Genomic DNA, 24208 nt, shown 5'->3' on the forward strand with positions numbered 1-24208 from the left:
ACACCATCTCGCCGATTTGAACCGCCAACCTTTAGGTCAGCAACCCAACCTTCAAGTCAGCAGTTCAGCCGGCACAGGGGTTTTACCCATTGCGCCACCGCAGCTCCTCTTAGTAAAGTGAAAGGTAGGAGGAAAAAATAAGAGCACACTATATATAGGTGGAGAGACGAAAGCCAGGAAGTGACAACTTGCAATATACAACTGTGTTAAAATGAAAGGAATGATTATTTCCAGGGAATTCTGATAGAAATTAGACATTGCTCTAGAATATCCTTTCTTGAAATGTTACTCCCCAGTAAGCACTAATTGTAGATTGAGGAACGTTATTTTCTAGGATCTTACTTTTGTGGAACACATTTCTTAACCCATAATTATACAACTTTTTATGTTTTCTTTTCTTTCTGCTTTGGTCAAGTAATGAGATGTAAAGTTAAGTAAAAGGTCAAAGATGCCTTCAAGATGATTGTATAGGTGTGGGTCAAGTTCATAAAAAACCTCAGTGCAAGTTCTCATGTATTTGTTGGCCTTATTTCTGAGTCAATATGCATAGAATATTGCAACTGGAAATGAAATATAGGTGGATACATAGGTTGCATATGTATGTTATTCCTATTCCACCGCAATGATTTTTGCAGTGGGTGATGGCCTGCGATAATGGTCCAATGCATTTTCACTTCTAGTGTGGGCTCTTGCACGTATCAGTTTTGTTTTGGAGATTACCAATACTGCTTTCGCTCACTCACCCTTTTGCTCTCTGTCTCTCTCTGTATACCGTATAAACGCATTATCTGTCTCAGTTTTGTAAACATTGGTGCCAGGAACACCCTGCAGCTGATTGTGTCTGCAGTTCTTTAGACTCTGTTTGCTTGTCTGGATAATATTCTGTTTGCACTTCTTTATTTAGCACCCAGACGGAAGACGTTGACTACTGGGACAGTGCAAATAAATCAAATTAGTTCTTGCAGCATAGTTTGATTTGCAGGAGGAAACAAACTCTCTCTTTGCCTAGTAGCATACACAAAAGTCTGGAGCATTTCCCCTAGATTAGTTTGGCTCTCGAACAACTATTGGTCACAATAGATGCACTTTTGCACCCTTTCTGCATCCAACTTTCCAGGAAGTAATGAATTTCTGTGAACATTTCTCAGTACGTGCAGAGCCAGAGTCTGTTCATTGAACTGTTCTGTAGGATACTACCTTTTGCACAACCAGAGTTAATATTATTTAAAGCAGGGCTTCTTAAGTTTTTCTACTCGGGACCCCTTTTGGCCTGAGAAATTTTTACATGACCCCAGGTATATAGATATATAAAATAGCTATAAAAATCAAGCACTTACTGATAACAAATCAGTACTTGCAAGGCTTGCTTAACAAGCTGATTTTCCTTTTTATGAAGTACAGCTGAAGTGTCTTCTGCAGAGTCAACTGTAAAAACACTGCACAACAGATTCGCGTAATGTCTAAAACAGCCACTACGTGACATTCAGAAAAGCTTTATTGTTGACAAATTTTTGGGACCCCAACATTGAGCAAAGAGGACCCCATTTGGGGTTGGGACCCACAGTTTAAGAGCAGTGGTCTACAGTACATAACTGACATCCTTCTGTCTAGTCCAGTGGTTCTCAACCTGTGGGTCCCCAGGTGTTTTGGCTACAACTCCCAGAAATCGCAGCCAGTTTACCAGCTGTTAGGATTTCTGGAAGTTGAAGACCAAAAACATCTGGGAACCCAGGTTGAGAACCACTGGTCTAGTCTTTCAGGCAGGACTATTTTTCAGCCCTACTTAAAGGTCCTTTTCATGCAAAGTATATGCCCTAGCACTGACCTATGTTTGTGGCCTAATGCAATTAAACATGTTGGATGTGTTTTTCCTTCCCTGAAGAACTGGCTTGTTAAACAAGATTATTCTTGAGAGGCAGAATTTTGCCTTTCAGCAAATCTTGCCCGAAGAGCTCCAGTTTTTATCATAGCATCCTGAATTAGAATGGAAGTCAAAGCAACTACCTGCCCTCTGTTCAGCATAAAGGAGATATATTTGGAAGCTTAGTTGTTACGCATAGTGACTGATGGTACTGGAAGAGTCCTCTTTTAAGCCTGCTTTTCTTCCTTTGAATGTTTCGGCTTGCAGGTAGGTTATTAAACATCCAGAGGTGCAGGAAATCCTTGTTTCCCCTCTTCCTCTTCCTTCCATCTGCTACAAGTCTAGTATAAATGTTTGGTTTACCATTTCCTTGCTTTACATTTTGCAAATATTTTTGCTTAGATCTTCTTGAGCCAGAAGAAATATTTCTTTCTCCTTGCTTTCAAAATGTTGCTGCATTGGAAATCTGTCATATGGTGTTTTCATTTTCAAGAGGAAAACCTGACTTGGTAAAGCAATTTGATGGAGGAAGCATGTCTGCCTTTTCTCTTTCTCTCCTCTCAACCAATGATAAGACACCATCAGAGTAGTTTAGAAAACTAGGTTCCGCTTACAGTTCAGTATACGTGAGTGGGTTTCCTTTGTTGATACAAAGGCTGTCTTTTCAAGCTATTGGTAATTGCTTTTGGTTTTGGATTGCTCAGTATTTTGGATTGCTCAGTATTATTGAATTTGGGCAGGCCCGTGCACTTTTCATTCTTGATTAAGAAGACTGATGGTTCTCACATAATTTAAGAACCCATGGTCTAAAACAATAGCAGGAGGTTTGCAGCCCTTCATATGCTTTTGGTTGGCAACTCTCAGCACTCATCACGATTAGTTACATTGGCAATGACTGTTGAGGTCAACAGCAGCTGGAGGACTGTATAAGTATCATCCCTCCCTGGGACCATTTCATCTCACACAATTGAGGTGCTTGTTATTGTTTATTCATTCAATTGCTTCTGACACTTTGTGACCTCATGGACCAGCCCACACCAGAGCTCCCTGTTGGTGCTGTCATTCCATTTTAATTCCCTTGGTAGTATCCTGTGGAATCCTGGCATTTTCAGTTCAGAAAGCTGTTCTTCGAATTTTAGGATCTCACCAAACTACAAATCCCAGTAGGAAAATAAGAGTTAAAATGGAATCACAATGCTGTATTTGCCTAATCTGAGAGTAGTGGTTGGATTTAGGCCACAATTTTCATGTCCTTTAAAACATTTTATTATATTCATATAGACTCCCAAAGGGGTGTGGCATAATTGTTCGACCCTAATGAATAATCAGAAATAAAGCCTATTAACCTGATTTCTTAATGATTTTTGTACTCATGTTCTACCATTTGCTATTATGACAGTGACTTATAGATACTGTATGGTAAAGGTAAAGGTTTCCCCTTGACATCAAGTCTAGTCATGTCCAACTCTGGAGGACGGCTCGCATCTCCATTTCTAAGCCAAAGAGTTGGCGTTCTCCGTGGCCAACATGACTTCATGGGGTGCCGCTACCTTCCCGCCAGAGCTGTACCTTTTGATCTACTCAAATTTGCATGTTTTTGAACTGCTAGGTTGGCAGAGGCTGGGGCTAACAGTGGGAGCTAACCCCGCTCCCTGGATTCGAACTGTCAATTTTTCAGTCAGCAAGTTCAGCACCTCAGCAGTTTAACCCACTGCACCACCGGGGGCTCCTATAGATATTGTATAAGCAATGTTAATAGTGTTAATGAATTACCTGTTTTTAAAAGAAAAGGGTATCACCATGGTGTGATCCTGGTGGGTCGGATTTTGTCCATGCATAGTTTCTTGCAATTATAATTTTTTAAAATATATTTCGATATTGCATTTCATCTGTTAGTTATGATGAGGGGCCTTTAGGTGTTTTAGTAAAGCCCTTAACATCCTAAAAAAGACAGAATTGGTAGAGGCTTCATTATTATGAGACTTCTGGTTAGTTTTGTAAACAAGATGTACACTTTGGTGGCCATTTTCAGTCCTCTGGAACAATAAGCTTTTCACTTAGGGAATATGTAGCTAACTATTTACTTGCCATGTTGAAAGCATGGAATGACAGTACTGAAAGTATCAATCTCTCTTCCCTGGAAGACTATGTGACTTGACGCAGCTGATATTTCCCAAAGAATTTGTCATCATATTATCAGATGATGAATGGCCATGGCATTTGTGGACCGTTGCCTTTTTTGTACTGTCATGGCCTGAAGCTGGCTCAACCCAATGTCCACATCCCCTTTCAGACTGCCCTGGATGTAAGAATGTTCAAGGACATTTTGACCAAAGAAAAAGCAGGAGAGAAGGTGCAGTTTTATTTTTTCTAAACTCCGGCTAACATTTGCAGTTATTTCTGGGATCTCAGGGAACTGTGGTACTTCCAAGGCATTCTGGGGAAAGGTGACTATTATAAACTTGATAACTTGGAGTAATTGTATTTTCTAGACTTCTGATTGTTTTCTATTTCATTGAAATGTCCCAATTTTACTACCTTATTTATTAACAATAACATTTATTTATTAACAATTTAGCTATGATGTTAGAACTGATTTTCTGTGAAACATGTTAAGCGTCAAATGTTGCTATAATACATTACATTTTTGTATTCATATTTGACTTGGTTTTGATAATATCTGAAATAATAGTGACAGATGATATTCTTACTGAAAATTGATTCTCGTGACTTGGGTTCTACGAAAATTGAGGGTTCTTTGGTCTGCTGTATACAATTTCTTTGGGATTTTATTTTTGAAACATAAATGGTTGAAGTACCTTGTATCATGTTTAGCTTCCTGTTTCATAATACAGTTTTATAAAATGGTAATGACGAGACCTGATAAAATGATAATTATAAATTAGACTTGAGGGCCTGGGTGTTTTTATTTTTCCCCCTTTTAACTGCAATTTTGTTATTGTACTGCTTCCCCCATCCTTACTAAATGCGCCTTTTGAAATGTAAATCATATCATGTTCAGAAATGCATATTGACATCTTCAGTGCTGTCTCTCTTTGCATTTCAAAGGGTTGTGCAGTCACACTATGCATCTCAGCAAAATTGCCATATTTTCCTTGTAAAGGCCTCCTTTAATGTGCGCTAACAATTCCTACTGAATGGGGTTGTGCGGGCGTGCACACATGGGTGTTGTTGTTCCTTGATTGTTGTGAATCTTGCTATAAGTTACTAGAACACATTTTTTCCCTTTTTCATTTCTCAGGTTGCCTAAAGGGAAGGGAAAGCTCAAGAAAGAAACGAGAAGACCAAATTCGGAAAGTAAGCAAGCAAAAGAACAACAAAACTCAATCATGCTTTCCAAGCAAAGGATTAGAACTAAAATTTAACAAGACAAGTGTGGTATGACTGCTTTTGGTTACATGGACATCATGGCCCAAATTCTCTGGCTGGACGGCTGAGGCACCCAAGTTGCACTTGCATTTTGAAACTCACACATATCCTTTCCACACCTTGGCAGAAGTCGCTATGCCAAATGCTCTACTGGAGAGAAGAAATTGATATTGAACAGCCAAGATGGAAGTAACTTGACAGCTTCAGTTTTAGAAGTTGCCTCTTCAAAGGACAGGTTAAGACTGGAATCACAAGCTTTACTGGGAGAGCAGTATGCAGGAAGCTGGTTTCCAGGCCACAAATACTTTCACAGGTAAGGATTTTGCTAGAATTTCTAGACCATGTTTTTCACTTAGAGCTGGAATTAGACGGCAGGAATTTCCATCTGGATTTCATAGATAGCACATGAGCAGTTTTGCCTTCCAAACCCCTAACACTGGCAGATGTATATAGTTTGCTTGGAATCTTGGGTCTGGAAAGATGCAACCTATACCTTCTTACTGTAGTAGTTTGTTAAAACCACTGTAAATGCTGTTGCCGTATAGGTGAGACACCCAAATGTTGTACTCACAGGTGTACAGCCTTTGTTTTCTTTGGTTGGCTACAGTAGCCTGAGAAATTATGGTCAAAACCACGTGACGATCCTCTGAGGAGGCAATTTGAAAAGGGTTGGTGGTTGACTTGCAGGGTCTGGCAAAACTTTCTGTGTGGGTGAACTTGGCATTACTTTAGATTCTTCATTTTTCCAATCAGTGCAAGATGATGGATGTGGTTTGCTTCTCTGTTTGTTTGTTTCAGCACTTTGGGAGACGTACAGTAAATGGAACCAATATCATTCAGGGTTACATTCTTTTCTTTACAGATCGCTGTGGTGAAATTCTAGTAGATACTGTTGTAATATTGTAAAAGAAACTCTAGGATTCCTCTAAAAAAGCCAAACACACATAGAAACTGTTTTTAAAATGAATTTGGATTTCTGTTATTAACCTCAACAGATCTTGACACTTGTGTTGATCACAGCAACACAAGTAAGTGTTCGACATTTGATCTTCTTTTGTAAAAGATTGTCAGCTTTTTAAAAATGTCCCTGAAGTATGTCACACCTTTACATGCTGTTTTAAAACATCTGGTCCTCTGTCTGTGTCCTAGTTTGTCATTCTGCTATGAAATCTTTACAAAACATTAAGTTACGTGCCCAAATTTACCCCTTTTTTGCAAACATTTGTTTTTGTGTGTGTGTTCATTAGCAGCTGCAGATATTAGTAGGTGATTATATTAATCTCAATCCTGTGAAAGACCTGTTCATTGCCTTTATTAAAGCACTGCCTATTTAACAGTGAGCTGTGCAGAGCAAAATTTGGGCCTTTTATTCTCATCATATTTGAAGGCTATTATAGCATAAATTTCAACACCACCAGAGCACTTTTCCGAATGAAGAAGAGAGTATTTGAGGATCAGGACAACCATAGGGATACCAAGGTTTATAAAACTATTGTCCTCAAAATTCTGTTATATGTCTGCAAAACGTGGACAGTCTACAGATGTCACATTCAACTCCTGGAATAATCCCATCAGTGTTGCCTCCGAAAAATCCTGCAAATCTCTTGGGAAGACGGGCGGAAGAAGACCACCAGCATTGAAGCGATACTCCTTTGCCATCAACTCTGGACTGGCAATATTGTCCAAATGCCCAATCACCAAAGCAGTTACTGTACTCCCAACTCAAGAAGGGAAAATGAAATAGCCAGTGTGGCTGCTGTCATACTGCCATTGGCACTGGGGACAGGTTGAATGGAGTACTGGTTCATTCACATGACAACAAAGTTCCTCAGCAAAGCATAAAGGCAGGTATGGCCAACAGGAGTTAGCCACATTAGCATATTGGAAGGCACACTTTGGGGACTATTTTGATTGTTGGGAGTTTGTTGGTTGCATTGGGGTCTGGGTTGGTGACAGGGGGAGTGGGCCCCCCACTCCCTCCCTTTTATGGCATTTGGCATGGGCTGTCCGTTTACTGACACAGGACATATGCATGGCGGTCAACCCTGTTTCTCATCTGTAATCAATAAACTAGTTGTGTCCTTTTGTTATCCCAACACTGAGTGTTTGTTGTTCTTGGGTTCTGTGGCAGGAAGTTGGTATCGCCCATGCCCATGTAATACAACAACGATCCTATGTCTATTCTTTGCATGTTATTTTCATTTCTGGTACCACAGTTTCTGTTGAAGTAGTCCCAGGAAGACATCTTCATTAACTAAGTTTTGCTTGTATATATACCAGTATTGTTGAGGTACTGATTTTATGAACTAAATAGTTGTTCGTAAATCCCTTAGAGTAATTAAATAAAAGCCAATTGTTTTCAGTGTTTTCATTAACAGGTGTGATGAAAAAATTGTACTATTGGGAATATGTTCTAACATGGTCATACAGTGACATTGCTATTGTGGTATAAGGCACTGAAGGAAAATTGGATTGGGTCTTCCTGGGGAGAGAGGGTGGGATGTTGTTGTTGTTGTTGTTTTATTACTATTGATCCTCATGGCCAGAATGGCTCCAAAGGATTTTTCATAGAATGGATGGTATAATAGTCCTTGAAACCCCTTCCCTCTAACATCATTCATCTGTCTTTCTCCAAGCAACGAGATGGGACAAAACTTTGTTTTCACTGTGGAAGGTACTAGTTGACACTTGAAGGAACAGTTCCTGTGGTGCCTTCTGAGGCTCCTTCGACACTGCCATATAATCCAGATGATCAAAGCAGATAATCCACATTATCTTCTTCGTACTGGATTATATGAGTCTGCACTGCCATATAATCCAGTTCAAAGCAGACAATCTGGATTTTATATGGCAGTGTATAAGGGGCCTGAGTCCCCATTCAAAGGTCTGAGATTTTTCCTTTGTTCAGCTAACTTTGGCCCCATCTACACTGCCATCATAATGCAGATTGAACTGGATTATATGATTATATATTCTAGTTCGGTTAAACTGCATTATATGAGTCCACACTGATCATATAATGCAGCTCAATTTGCATTATAATGGCTGTGCAGATTGGGCCTTTGTTTTGATTTAGTACTGTAATCCAGTACATGTCTCTTAAGACATGTGTATATACGAGAGTTTGTGCAAAGCAAAATGTAAGCTTTTATCTCGATCTGGGGCATATTTTTACTGACTCCCAAGAATCAAAATAGCCATCAGTTGATTCTTCTAAGATACGATTCATGCAATTCTGCCATGTTGCAGCTTGTTTACTAAATTCAAACAGTCATGGATTTTCCTTACCTTGGTATTTTGTATTAAAGGCTTCTTGATTTTTGCCATAGTAGTTTTTATAGTGTGGTGGAATATGTGGTTCGCCTCAAAAACATTTTTTTAAAACTGTCTGACTCATGTATTTATTCAAAGCATTTTTGACCTCCTCTTTAGCCACAGAGGTTCCTGGAGGAGCTTGCATACTTCAGTAGCTTGCTGCCCTCAGGCTTACAATCTAAAACATATGACACACAAGGCAAAATGCTGGGTGGGAAGAATGCATGAGTGGCACTTCTTAAAGTTGCAGACTTTATAATGACCAGCTTGGCTGCAAAGAAATCAGATGGCTTTAGAAGAATGGCTTTTTCTAGGTGGCTTTTGTGGGCAGGACCAAAGGAATCTTGTCTCTCAACAGACAGCCCTGCTCATCATCTCCCCTGCTCTCCTCAGGCTGATGGAGTGGTTTCACTCTCAATATATAGTTAAGTGAACTTTTGTAGAACATAAAAAGGAGTGAGTGTTTCACAGACATGTTTTTGGCATCCTCTTCCTCCTGCACATCACCACTTTTCTGCAAGGTTTATCTATTGTTCCAATCAGGATTTGTGTTATTGTCGTTGAGAACAGATACCTCTACTGTGAATGCCTACCCTAGCAGGACTTTGCACCTCTAGATATTTGGGATTCCAACATTCAGAAGTCCCGATTAAGCTTATCAAATATTCAGGAATACTGGGAGCAGAAGCCGCTCTGAGTCCCCTTCGGGGTGAAAAGGACGGGGTATAAATATAGTAAACAAATAAATAAAACAGTCCAACAGAGCTTTTAGAGTGGTCAGAGGGCTACTACATATGAGTCCCCAAGGAGACATCCCTGACCATTCGGCAGCTTGCTGTGAAGAATTTGCAGGGCTCTTTGCAGATAAAGTCACTGTTCCAACTTGGATGCTGTTATTGATACAGTTCCAATTGATGTAACTCTGGCTCCTGCTTGTCCAGTGTTGATGGATACCTTTCAAATTGTGCAGCCTGGGGATGTGGACAGGATCTTTGGAGGGGTGAGAGCTACCGCATGTATTCTACATCCTTGTCCTTCCTGGCTGATCAGACAGGCCAGAGGGGGACTGGCAGAGTGGGTGAAAGTGGTGGTCAGTGCCTCCTTGAAAAAAGGCAAAGTTCCAACTTGCCTAAAGGAGGCAGTTGTGAGACCTATATTAAAAAAGCCATCCCTGAATCCTTCTATAATGGACAGCTATCGGCCAGTGCCAACTTTTCCTTTCTGAGCAAGGCCTTGGAGGTGGCCTCCCAACTCCAGGGACTTCTGGATAAAACAGATTATCTAGATGCATTTCAATCTGGTTTCAGGTCTGGCTATGGAACAGAGACAGCTTTGGTCGCCTTGGTGGATGACCTACACAGAGAGCTAGACAGGGGGAGTATGTCCCTGTTGGTTCTGCTGGATCTCTCAGTGATTTTTGATACCATTGACCAGGGTATCCTCCTGGGTTGTTTCACTGGGTTGGTACTGGGAGGCACTGTTTTACAGCGGCTCCGGTCCTTCCTGGAGGTGGGGGGCGTACCCAGAAGGTGGTGCTGGGCGACTCTTGTTTGAACCCTGGGCATTGTTCTGTGGGGTTCCTTAGGGTTCTGTTTTGTCCCCCTTGCTGTTCAACATATATATGAAACTGCTGGGAGAGATCATCCAGAGTTTTGGAGTACGGTGCCACCCATAGGTGAATGACACGCAACTCTGCTACTCCTTTCCAACTAATGCCAAGGAAACTGTCCTGCCCCTAAACCAGTGCCTGTCATCAGTAATGGGCTGGATGAAAGCAACAAAATTGAAACTTAATTCAGACAAGACAGAGGTACTCCTGGTCAATTGGACGACAGACCAGAGAATAGGGATCCGGCCTGTGCTGGTTGGGGTTACACTTATCTTGAAGATACAAATCCGCAGTAGGGGATCTTCCTGGATTCAGCGCTGAACCTGGAGGTCCAGGTATCTGTGGTGGCCAGGAGGGCCTTTGAGCAATTAAATCTTGGGTGCCAAATGCGCCCGTTCCTTGAGAAGCCAGATCTGGCCACGGTGGTACATGCCTTAGTTACATCCCTTCTGAATTACTGTAACACGTTCTATGTAGGGCTACATCTGAAGAGTGCGCAGAAATGTGAGCTGGTCTAAAGAGCTGCAGCCAGGTTGCTCACTGGAGCTGGCTACAGGGAGCGGACAACTTCCCTGTTGCAGAAGCTCCACTGGCTGCCAGTCTGTTTCCAGGCACAATTCAAAGTGCTGGTTATTACCTTTAAAGCCTCTAGATGGTTCAGGTTAAGGCTATTTGGCCAACTGCATCGCCTTAAAAACCTGTCACGGTCCACAGCTTTATTTGCCAAGAGTAGTCAGAGACAGTCCAAGATTTAAATTAATTGTTCCTTTAATTTACAGCAGTAAGCCAATTCCAAGGCCATTCCAAGAGGTCTAAATGCACCTAATTTCACCAATAAGTCCAGGTCGAAGATCCAAAAGCATAGTCCAGAATTCAAAGCATGAAGTCACCAATGATACATGGCTGTAGCACCAAATCCAGACATTTGCTTACAGCAATCAGCTGTTCCAAACACCTGTCCTTTATGCTGCTCCTGGCAATTATTTACGCCTGTTGAATCCTCTTCTGAGCTAGTCAGTTTGACCTTCGCAGCTGGATGGCGTCAGTTCTGAGCTGGAGCTGGACAAGGCGAGTTAATGCCTGTTCTTGCTTTTCCCCTTGCTCCAACTCGGGTACTTCTATTTTGGAAAGGTCCTGCTCCTGTGCAGTGGTCTCAGGCTGTTCCTCTTCCTGGGGCTCAGAGCCTGCTGCTGGGAGGAAACCTTCCTCCTCTTCATCCTCCTCTAGCCTGATGGCCCTGACAAGACCTGCCCTGAGATCTTAAGGAGTGGCCCATCTCTCGGTCTCACCTCCATCTCAAGCTTGGTTGGTGGGAACAAGTAAGAGGGCCTTCTTGGTGGTGTTTAAGATCTAGTCAGGGGTGCTGTGGTTGTAACTTTGAATATGTTTTGGTGGATTTTAACTGAACTTTTGAGTGCTGTTTATGTTTCATTCTGTTTTAATTTTTGTATGTTTGTATATTTTAAATTCTGTGCTAATGTTTTTATTTCAAGTTGCTTTGAGTCCCTTTTGGGGAGATAAGGCGGGGTATAAATTAATATAACAACAACAACAACAACAAAACACCTGGAGGAATAAAGGTTGGATACCACTGGTGTAACTCAAAGACTTGCTTGCTTGTCAACAAATATTACAGTAGTATTCAGTTTCCTAAGGGACTGTGTTCCAGCTAATATGGGATAGTCTAGGTGAGGGGGAAAGTAATTCTGACTATCAAATGTTCAGCCACTGTAGGCAGAGGGTACTACAACATTTCTGTCCTTTCATCAATTGTAGTGCTGAATCGGGGAAAACAAAAGACAGTGTCTCAAGCTGAGATACAATGGCCTCTTGGCATCTGCTGGGATTTGGTTTCAGCATCTCCTGTTGACACCAGAATTTGTGGATGCTAAAGTCCCATTATATGAAATGATGTAGTAAAATGGGGTCCCTTAAATAAAATTATAAAATCAATGCTTGACTTTCGTGCTTTAAAAATATACATTGTCAACTGTGGATCGTTGAGTCTGTGAATGCAGAATCTGTGGATATGGAGGACTGACTATTGAAGGGATCTTAGAGCCTTAGAAGTAATTGGAAGTTTGTTTATTCTGAGTTGGAACATAGCTCCGTCTAGCCCAGTATTATCAGCTCTAATTGTCAGCAGCACTTCAATATTCAGAAAGGATTATTGCCCAGCAGTCAGCCAACCAAGTACAGATCAAGCCTGACTGTTTTCTGCAGTTAGACAAGTTTGGGTGTGTTCAGGATGGTGGTATGCGTGAGTGTTCCGTATTGTTTTGATTTAACAGAAACTGGGCCACCAGTGGTGACCTTGTATTCTTTCAGGGATTGGAGCCTTGAACATGTGAATTCTGTGCGATTAGTGTAGAAGTGCTGACAGGCTCACCTTAGCACGCACCATCCTGCCTCTGCAATGGAAAAGGCAGTAACAGGTAAAACTCCAACTGGTTGTGAGCAAACAGTACAGTCATTTATGACTGTCTGCTCTTAGTATCTCTGACAAGCCTGTAGGCTTTCTCCTCCTGATGTGAGCTGCAGAGATGACAATTCAACTGACAGGGCTTCTGCCAGCGACTGAACAAAAATATATATGTGAAAACTGCCTTTTGCCTACTGCACTGCCATCATTTTTATCTGCTAAATAAGGATCTCTGGTTATGATAATCAAGTTGATGGTTAATTCCTTAACTTAGTTATGACTCCCAGATTTAGCCTATAGAAGTTATTCTCTTGGTTCTAAAACCTACATTGATTTATTTCCCTTTGTGCAGTTAAATTTTTTAAAAAGTGTGATTAATATGAAGGGAGTTTTATACAGATTTGGAAGTTTGGAGCAGTCCTTTTTTCTGTCATAAACATGTAATGAATGGGAAGAAGATAGGAAATACTTATCTGACCTACCTTGATATGTAAATATCTTGTGGCCACAAAAGCTCAGAAGACCCATTTCTATTGGCCATTTGTTAGCTATCCTACCATGTGCCATCTGAGATGGTAAAGACTGAAGTTGGGCTTTCTATCTGTGAAATGTATGTTCTCTTCTTGAGCTATTTTTAAGTGAACTTTCAGCCATTTCTTTAAAAATACTTATCAGAGAAATGTTTCTATAGGCAGTAATAAGCATAATTAAGGATGGTAAGCTGTTTTGAAGATCTATCATTATATGTGTGTCTGTGTATGTGTTTTTTAAAACTGAATTTTGCATAGCTTGATGGATAGGGTCATGTTTCTCTTCTAACTCATCCTTTGTTAGGATTTTATTATCTTTATATTCAAATGCTTTTAACAGTTTCATGCATGGATCGAAGTCCCAAACTTTGCCAATTTGTTTCCAACATCTCTCTTGCAAGTTGATGCCTCTTGTTGTTTGAACAGGGTTTGTGTCTCAGCCTATTTGAATGGAGTGGCATGTCTTGCTGCTTGGGCAGTAGGCTACCATAGCATACCAAGGTGACCATGGATTAGATCAGATGATCCTAAAGTTTTCTCCTAAAATCTTTATTTAGAAATGGAATGCACTTAGATTTTGCAGGAAATCTCTTGGGAAGACAGGCAGACAAATGTCAGCATGCTGGTAGAAGCATTGAAGTGATGCTCCTACGCCATGAGCTCCTCTGGACTGGCCACTTTGTTCGAATGCCCAATCACTGTTTCCCAAAGCAGTTACTATACACCCAATTCAAGAATGGAAAACAAAATGTTGATGGGCAGGAAAAGAGATTTAAAGATGGGCTTAAAGCTAACCTTAAAAACTATGGTATAGACACCGAGAACTGGGAAGCCCTGGTCCTCGGGCGCTCTAACTAGAGGTCAGCTGTGACCAGTAGTGCTGTGGAATTTGAAGAGGCATGAATGGAAGGTGAAAGGGAGAAACATACTAAGAGGAAGGTGCTTCAAGCCAACCCTGACCGGAACCACCATCCACCTGGAAAATGATGTCATCACTGTGGAAGAACATGCGGGTCAAGAATAGGGCTCCGCAGTCACCTGCGTATCTACCGCCAAAACACCGCACTTGAAATGCCATTATACTCAGACAACACGTGATCGCCTAAGTAAAGCATTTATAATTTGCCTATGCACATTGTGTGTTGGAATGAAATTGTGGAGCCAAGGAGACTAAATGCAGGCTTAAGCTTTATAACGCACTGGTGGCACAGTGAGTTAAAGCACTGAGCTGCTGAGCTTGTGGACCAAAAGTCCCAGGTTCAAATCCCGGGAGCGGAATGAGCGCCCGCTGTTAGCCCCAGCTCCTGCCAACCTAGCAGTTCGAAGACATGCAAATGTGAGTAGATCAATAGGTACCGCTCTGGCGGGAAGGTAACGACGCTCCATGCAGTCATGCCGGCCACATGACCTTGGAGGTGTCTACGGAAAACGCCGGCTCTTCAGCTTAGAAATGGAGATGAGCACCAACCCCCAGAGTCAGACATGACTGGACTTAACGTCAGGGGAAACCTTTAACTTTACCTTTAAGCTTTATATCACACCTACATGGAGAACTTGGTAAAACGTCAATTTGAGGTAATAGGGTGAAAGTGATTGTAAAAATATCACCTCACTCAACAGAAAAGAACACGTGTCTGAAATCATTCTATTACTCTTGCAATAGGTATCTGTTTCCTTGAAGAAAACAAAGATGGTTTTTAAAAAAGGCGGTGTGTGGATTTATATGGACAGATGGTGTACAGGAAAGAACAGAGAAACTCCAGGGAAGTGTGAGCTGTCCACTGAGCCTTTCATTCTGTTCCTGTTCTGACTATTTCCTAATACCGCATTGTCTAATTTTGGATTATTATGCCTTTTTTCTTCTATTTAGGAAAATGGCCAGATTTCTGACTGCTTTGACATTTGTGTTCTCAGTCAAGTTACTCCCATTTGATTTAAGGGGCACTCATAGAGGGAGCTTTGTAGAGTAAGGAATTTAACATTGGGAAAAAAAGAGATGAGCACACTCGCAAAGAATTTGTCTTTGCAATCAACATCTGTGTACAATTGGTGCTTATGAGAGCAATGTTAGGGAAACAGCTTAATGCCGTGTCAGTTGAATGTGGATGGCTTTCTGTGGGTTGTGGTGGTGGGAGATGGAACTTGGTAAACAGGGCAAGATAGTTGCTAAGAAAAGCATGAAATATTTGTTCGGGATATGACTGATTCAGAAATTGTATGTTTATCCTGGAAGCTTAGACTATACAAACCAGTAATTTATACTGGCGGAAGATGAATATGCAGCCGGCTGTATATTCAATCAGTTCTTGATTTAAATGGAAAAAATGGAAATTGTAGATGACACACTCTATCTGCCCCCCTTGCCCCAGCCTCCTCCTGAGTCTTATTATACTTGATTTGTTTATCTTGAAAGAAATGCTTTATATATTCTACCCCAAATATTGTCTGTTATTCCAAGCAAGATGTTGGACAGACACGGTCCTGCCAGTAAAGTGAGGAAATAGTTGCTTCGGTGAAAAGGCACTGTGGCTTATTGTATGGGATCAATTCTACCTGCGAAGGAATGCATTTTTTTTGCTTGTTGGAGAAATGCATTTTGCTTGCCAGAATAACAGAGTGGTGAAAGAAGCTTTATGTGTTTCATATGGTGCTGAAGAAAAGATCCAGCAAAATGTAGAGAACATGGGTCTAAGCTTGCACTAAATATGTTGTAATTTAGGAGAGTGGTTTTTTCTACCTTTTCTTCTTCTTTCCAAAACCAGTAACTGATTTGCAGAAAATTTGGCTCATAAACCTGTTGGGTTAAAAAGGGAATTCATTTTGTACATCAAGGTAACATGGACTATTTTGTTCATGAGGGCTTGTCTAAATTTAATTTTCAGAAGTCTACACAAAACTTGCCAAGGTGCCATTTCTGTTCTCCTCCCACTTGCTTTTAACATCAAGTTTAGTGGCCCTATAACTATCATGCATCATTTTATACACACACACACACACACACACACATACATATATATACACTAGCTGTGCCCAGTCACACATTGCTATGGCTTATGGGAATCATTTGTTGACCAGGTGTAATAGCAGTGAATAGCCTTGCAGTCTCAAAGCCTGGCCATTTTCTTCTTATGTGAATCCTTGTTTGGTGAGCTGGACTACAATGGAATAGGCTTGCTGCATGGAAGGCTGAGTGCTTGCATTCTAGGAGAATGGTTTTTTGGCCGATTTGAATTGCACTGAATAGCCTTGCTGCTTCAAAGCCTGGCCGCTTTCTATATAGGGGCATCCTTCTTTGGGCAGGTTGAATGGGACGGATTAGCCTTGGGGCTTCAAAATCTGAGGTTTTCTATCTAGGGGAAATCGTGGTTGGCCAGGCTGAACAGCACTGAATAGCCTTGCTGCTTGCAAGCCTGGCCACTTTCTACCTTTTAGAATTCTTGGTTGGCCAGATTGAATAGCAATGAATAGTCTCAGTGCAGCAAGTATAAATGCTGCAATTAGTCACCTTAATTAGCATTTAATTGCTTTGCAGCTTCAAAGCCTAGGTGCTTCCTGCCTGGGCAAATCCTTTGTTGGGAGGTGTTAGCTGGCCTTGGTTGTTTCCTTTCTGAAATTCCCCTGTTTCACAGTGTTGCTCTTTATTTACTATCCTGATTTTAGAGATTATATTGTTTTGTATCATTATACTACAGTAATTTTAGATATTATATTTATAATCTTATATTATCTGCTTAGAACTGGATTATATGAGGCCTCTTCTACACAACTGTATAAAATCCACACTGAACTGGATTATATGGCAGTGTGGACTCAAGATAATCCAGTTCAAAACAGATACGGTGAATTATCCTGCCTTGGCATTCTGGGTTATATAGGTGTGTGGTAGGGCTTTGAGGCTACACTGCCATATAATCCAGTCCAAATCAGATAATCTGTATTTTATAGGCAGTGTGGAAGAGGCCTAAGTGAGGCCTAACTCTGCCTGTGCCCAGGCCACTGTGGCTGAGTGGGTTGCTAGGAGATGAGGTGGGCGGAGCCTACCCTTCTAACTGGCAGCAAGGGGGAAAAAAACAGTTCTTCCTCTTCCTCTAATTTGGACTTTATTTTTCTAGGTTTTTTGTTTGAAAGATATAGACTGGATGACTATGTCTTTTGTGGCCACATTTGGTGTGATTTGGCTCAGTAGTTTTGTTCTTTAGGTAAAGGTAAAGGTTTTCCCCTGACGTTAAGTCCAGTCATGACCGACTCTGGGGTTTGGTGCTCATCTCCATTTCTAAGCCGAACATTATATATATATATACACACACACACACACACACACACACACACACACACACACAGTATATAGCATCAGAAACAACTTTCAAGTTACTTCTGAGGTGAGAGAATTGGCCATCTACAGAGACGTTGCCCAGGGAACGCCTGGGAGGATTCTCTCATGTCCCTGCAAGCTAGAGCTGACACACTGAAGCTCACGCTGTGTCGTGGACTGGCAACCTTCAGGCCAGCAACCCAACCTTCAGGTCAGCAGTTCAGCCAGCACAAAGGTTTAACCCATTGCAGCACCACAGCTCCATCATGTAAGCTTAAGAGATATATTTAAAATTGGTTCAGTCACCTAAGAAGGGGGATGTAAATCATAATTTGCTTTGCCCTCAGACACAAGAATGAAAACACACCAGTTTCTCCTTGCCCACAAGACGACAAAGCTTTCCCAGCTCCTTTCAGCAATATATATATATATCTCAAAAGCTAATTTAGTACATAAAACTACAGTAACTATGTTTTGACTAACTGTTATAAGGAATGCATGAACTGTTTGCATCTTTTTGATCAGTAAGCCACTTATTCTGTGCTTGCTGCAAAATGCATTTGTTTTGCACACATATTTTGGTGCAAATTATGGACATCTCACCCCCCCCCCCCCCAAGTTTCCCTTGTGGAATATTGTGTGGTTTCCTGGCTGTTTTCCTTGTGTTGTTTTTGCACTGAAGGTGAGAGAGCACTTGAGCAGACTGAGTCTTAATGTGTTGAGATACATTCTTGCTGAGACTGCAACATTTTTGGGGATATTTTCACATCCTTATCTGAGATGCAGTCTTTCAAGTCCTGCTTAGAATTAAATTGACCAAGTTTCAACTATATCTAACATAACATCTTCCCATCAGAAAAAATTGTGGGATTGCTCTTCCATCATATTAAGAGACGTTGACAGTGAGAAACTTGACAGTCCTAGACAATATATGCCAGTCCCTCACAATGTCTCCATTTTCATTTGGATGATGTTATGTCATGCCACCAGATCCAATTAGAATTTATTTATAGCAGCTAAATTGATTAGGTTGTATAAGGAATCTCCTAATTAGTGATGCATTGAGAGAAGAAGGCAGATCATTTGCACAGATAATTCCCAATGCACTATGACTTATGTGTCATACTGTTAACTTGTTTTTGGCTGGGTTAATAATAAAGAAAAAGGGAATAATTAAAATAAATCTGTGCTTTGTTGCACCTTCATAGCATGTAGGGCTGATTGTAAATGATGTCTCAACACAATATTCAAGAATGTTAATGCTAAGTAACAGCCTATCAAGTTTCATTTTGTAGATTAGTTAGTAGTTATTGTACTATAGTTATGGGATAATTCTGGAACAGTTAAAGAAAATTGCATTTTCTGCTGAAGAAACTTTTCATTTTTTTCAACTTAGTACTACAGATGTGCACCCACACATCCTAGAGTTTAAATGTGGAGATATGCTAGGGAAATAGGGTGGATCTATACTGTAGAATTAATGCAGTTTGACAGCACTTTTAACTTTCATGGCTCAATTATGGGAGTCATAGTTTGATGAAACTTTAGCAGTATTTGACAGCAAAAGTGAAAAGATTCTGTACAACTACAACTTCAATGATTCCACAGCATTCAGCCATGGCAGTTAAAGTGGGGTCAGGCTGCTGCAGCGTAAATGCACATTAAGACCCATTTAACACAGCAGAGTTTACTTTCATATGAATAGGATTAGGATGTCAGTTTCTTTCTTCGTTCTTACAGCCTGCACAGGACATTAGTCATTTGCATAGCTTTGTATATTGTTGTTTGCTGCATGTATACAGATCTCTGCTCACTGAGAAATCATAATATTCCAGAATTTGAATTGATCATGAAATGATAAGACAGGAAAATTAGTATTTTTAAACTCTTTTAATTTTTTAAAAAATATTTAATTTCCTGTTCATGTCAAATATTTTTATATAAATCACAAATATCTGTAGAGGTCTCTGGATCCTCCAGGGTGACACTATAGTAACATTGTAGTCAGAAACTACATTACGATTTTGCAGCATTCTTGCAGAATGAGGATAGCGATCTTTCTAGTAAGTAGCTCTGGATGTTAGACCCAGGATGCAGATAACTTGCAGCAATAAATAATTTTCGATACACTTGATCAACAAAGGTTCTTGCAAACTACAGTTTAAAGCAGCGCTTTCCAAACTGTATGTCACGTTGCGTTAGTTAGTATGTAAGTTTGTCATGTGAATGTTATGAGAAATGACAAAAAACTTGGAAATGTTTGTTATTATCTTACAAATCATATATTTTATGAAAGATTTTCATCAGATATGTTGTTTTTCCATATATTTCATTATTACCGTTTATGTATGTATCTTATAAGGCACTGGTTTAACCTCCGGTTTGCTATTAAAACTGAATTGCTGTGTTGTGAAATGATGCACGTCTAAAAAAGTGTCACCAACATGAAATGGTTGGAAAGCTCTGGTTCAAAGTGTGTTCTCTGAATATACAATCTATATGAACCAGATGTATTTTGAATTGAGAATATTGAAAACAGAGTTTGGAAATGCACTTTTAAAAGCAATTCGTTACGGCAATGATTCTGAGCCTATCCGCAAATTAGTTGGGTATCATCCTTGTTACAGTTTTTAAAAATAACTGTTAACTTTATTATTATTCAAAAGTAACTAAAGATGTGATTTTGTTTGTTTTTAAAAGCCATTTGAAAGTCACCAGTTTTTGGCTTATAATGTTGTCTCTTTCTATCAATCCATGTAGTCATCACATCAAAACACACAAAGGAGTATGAGACTGCAGTACAAGACCCATCATGGGTCAGCAATTGAACTATGAGAAAAAACTTCATTTATCATTAAATGAAACTTATGAAGTCTATATAAAAGAGACTTCAGAAGTTTTAGTTATACCACAAAGTAAATAGTCCCTCATTCATTTACAGACATAATGTATTATTTTCTCTGTTGGATAAAGGCATTTGTCAAATGTAAGTAGTTATTTGTAACTAGCCACTTGGTAGTTATTTGCAACTTGTTACTTCCAGATTCTGATTGAAAAACTCATCATTGTCAAAGAAAAATAGCTGTCTAGCTCATTTTTGTCTTTACGTTTACACTTGTGTTGCAATGGAGATATGTCAACATGAATCAGCTTATGAAGTGTAGCAATCTGCCTTTCCGTGTATAATTTGTCAATTGCACTACTCCATCTGGAATTTTCAGCAGCTTTAGAGGAGGGGGTGATATAGCATATGGGGCAAATTTTATGAAAAATAAGCTTAAAGATAGTTTTGATTTCTGGCCTGTATCCAAAGTTCTGGAAGACATTCAAAAGTTGTGTTTTCTATTAGGAAAATGTGTCCTCTATCTTTGGAAGCCTTCATAAAGCAACTTAACTAAGGTTTTGCAATATGTGAATTTTTAAAAATGTAATTGATTCATCAATTAGTCACTTCAAAGCCAGCCAGTTAATTGATTAAATGTTTTCAGTGGTTGATAGCTCTAGAAATCAGAGACATAGAATTAGGATGGAGAAGAAAGAAAGCATTAAATGCAAAATGGGTTGGAAAGTTTAGCCACGCTTGGAGATACCTATAAATCTTGAAGGCTGTAAAGGTAAATGTCAGTGTAGGACAGCTTTATGCCTACACCTTTTTGACATATAGATATATGTCACTATGACTCAGTGCATGTGACCTAGCAGTCTTGGTATGCCTTTTGTGTCTGGTTTGTCACAGACTACTGCCTTTCTGCAGATCAGCGCAACATTGAAATTCCTCACAATTTCTGCTAAGCCAGCTCCAATGGCTTAGCTTGCCTTTAACCTACAGTTACAAGGGCAGAGTTATGGCAGTCTGGTTTAGATGGTTTACCAAGGACTAAAAAAAAAAAAGGAGAGAATAAGTGTTCAGAGCATTCTTTATATTATAAGGTAAAACACCTTCAGGGCAGTTTCTCAGAAGAACTGGAAAATACGTTTTTGTGTGATTATTTTTTCACAGCATTTTTGTAATTGTTGGAAAATAGAAAGTACTGTGATGTCATGATGTGCTACACATTTTTCGTTCAGCTCCACATTACTTTTCACCATACATTTGAAAAACTATTAACACTAGGATAGTTGCATAATGACAATGGGATGTTAATGGTGGTTTGAAGCTTGTGAAGGATTGGATTTAAAAAATAACACTTCCTAGCAGTATAAATCCAACTCTGCTGGATGCCCAAAGTTCACATTCTCCAGTGATACTGAGAAACTTCAAGTTGCCTTTTGACTTTTGGAGACTTTTCACTGGGTTTTCTTAGGCAAGGAATAATCAGAGTTGCTTATGCCACTTCCTTCCTTGAAAATATAGCCTATAGCATTGGCAGTCACCCATTGGACTCCTTACCAGGATAGATCCTGTTTAGCTTCCTATATCAGACTGGATCTGTTTCCTTTAAGGCAGTGGTTCTCAAACTGTGCTCCATGGAGCACTTGGGGCTCCACGGGAGATAGTGAAGGGCACCACGGCACCATGCAGCTTCCCATCTCCTCTTTCTTCCTCCTGAAAAATGCAGGGAAATTAAAGTTTTGAGCTGCCGGAAAAACAACAGCATCATCAGCAGCGTCCTCCTGGGTTACAGACCCTTTCTCCTCTGCCTCCCTCACCACCCAGACTCTTTTTCTTACTGCCCAGACCCCCCCTCCCCACTCTGTTTGCTTCCAAAACCCTATTCCCTCCTACTGCTCAGAGGGTGCTTTGATTGTGTTTTTCCTGCATGGCAGAAAGGGGTTAGACTGGATGGCCTCTGGTGTTTCTGCTGCGATTATTATTATTATTATTATTATTATTATTATTATTATTATTATTATTATTATGCAACAAGATGAGTACACAGCAAACAAGATCACTATGCTGGATTTTGTATTGCATCACATGTTGGGCACTTTCCAAGTGTCTAGGACTATGTGATGTATCGGCAAATAATGTGTGCAGTTCCAAGTAGGGTGGCCTTTTGCAGCTGACAGATGGTAATTTTGTCAGTGCCAGTTGTTTTCAAGTGTTGACCAAGGTCTTTAGGAACTGCACTCAGTGTATTGTTCTTTCTTTCCCTTTTTTTGCACTGTATGAATTAGTTCACACAAATACTCTCCATCCATCTTCCACTGGCCCGGCCCATGCTTGATATATATACATTATATTTAATATAATATAAAATATAATACATAAACATTTATTGGGGTTCCATGAGAATTTTTGCTTCAAAAAGGGCTCAGTGACTGAACAACTTTGAGAACCCCTGCTTTAAGGTATTCATAGTGCAACACTAGTACTGTGGTCCTATGTATGTTGCTTATCTCTATGCTCCATCAAGTCCAGCGGGACATAGCTTTCTCTAGTTCATTTTGATGTGATTTTTTAAAAATAGCAGTTCTTCATAACATTTGATGGGAATCGAGATATGCAAAAATGTGGAAGAAAGTCAACAGATTCTGACATATTGAATCGTTCAAGGAATGGGCTATGAGTTCTTCGGAGCCTGGCTTTGAATCCTTGTCGGTTCAGCTATATTTGAATCTGTTGATTCTCCTTTATATCACATTCCTCATCTAAAAGGTCCATAGCAGGCAGGTGTAATATGTTTTTTTAATATCAAATCTGGTCAATGCACATGGTTGAGAACTTAGTTTGGTTAATTTTTTATAAAAGCAAATGTGGGAGAAATTGTTTAGATGAACAGATAATGTGGCAGATTGGAATATGTTTACTCTCACATTAAGTCAAGTGAGGAAACATTTGGCTGTGAACTCTCAGAATCACTGCTCAACATAGCCAAGGGTAAAGATTGTGAGAGAAGTACTTTCTCAAGCCTGAATTGTAGCCTAAATGGTATATGAACCTGTGTGAAAGAAAAGCCATTTCTACTCAGTAGGTATGAAATGACAGGTAGTATTCAGTTGTCCGTATGCACTAAGTATATTCTAAAATGACTATAGGTTTTGTGCGTATATGTTCCATATGTTATGATTGGGCAGAGTACTACTGCAAAAAGAACAGATGTGCTATGAGTTATCATTTCTATTTAAATACGTTGAATAACTGGTGATTAAATTGAGCATGGCTAAATTTAGGGGAATTGTTAAAGAAAATGACAAAGGAGGAAAGAGTGGGCAAATGAGCTAAATGCCAGATGAAATAACCATTGCCAAAAGAATATTGTGACACGGTTATGTCATTTGCCGTTTTCTCTAAGTGTTGGCTTCCTCTGGAACCTGTATATTTTTTTCACTGCCACTTTTTGATCAGTGATGCTGAACTTCTGTAAGATTTCCCTTTTGGCTGCTCCACATCTGCTCATGATCAGCAGCTGGAGGTGCTGGAAATTGTAAAATCCACAGAAATTGACTTTAACAGCTGCATGACTGTGTGGTATACCCTGAAATCATTTTGGCTCAAAACATATACATACACACTCAGTCCTTGTAATATTCCATAGTTCTAGTCCCAAGAAATGGACACCTAGATTAGTATGATCTTATTCATGACTGGGTTCATTAATTCCAGACCATTATGCTATGATCCATATAACTGTAGCATGCTAAGCATGAGTATGCATTTACACAATGCATCTTTCTAAGCATTATTCTTTCCCATTTTAAAAGTTGTGTTAAATAAGTATATACATAGAAGGGAAGTTTCCTATAGTTTCTTGTTCTAATACTGGAGATATAAATTTGTATTTGATAATGAATTAGCTACTAGCTATTGACATCATCTGAATGATAA

At 39.9% G+C, this 24208-nt stretch overlaps 1 protein-coding gene across 1 annotated transcript in view; it reads left to right on the forward strand.

The window, feature by feature from the left end:
* Positions 1-24208, forward strand: part of ldlrad4 (low density lipoprotein receptor class A domain containing 4) — a 364130-nt gene that overhangs the window by 111877 nt on the left and 228045 nt on the right. Inside the window, exon 2 of the mRNA XM_062980560.1 lies at positions 5124-5564. Within this exon, the coding sequence (XP_062836630.1) occupies positions 5525-5564 (40 nt within the window). The 5' untranslated portion in view covers positions 5124-5524. The remainder of the gene's footprint in view (positions 1-5123; positions 5565-24208) is intronic.

The sequence above is a fragment of the Anolis carolinensis genome, chromosome 4 (genome assembly GCF_035594765.1).
Source record: "Anolis carolinensis isolate JA03-04 chromosome 4, rAnoCar3.1.pri, whole genome shotgun sequence".
In the NCBI taxonomy this organism is placed as follows: domain Eukaryota; kingdom Metazoa; phylum Chordata; class Lepidosauria; order Squamata; family Dactyloidae; genus Anolis; species Anolis carolinensis.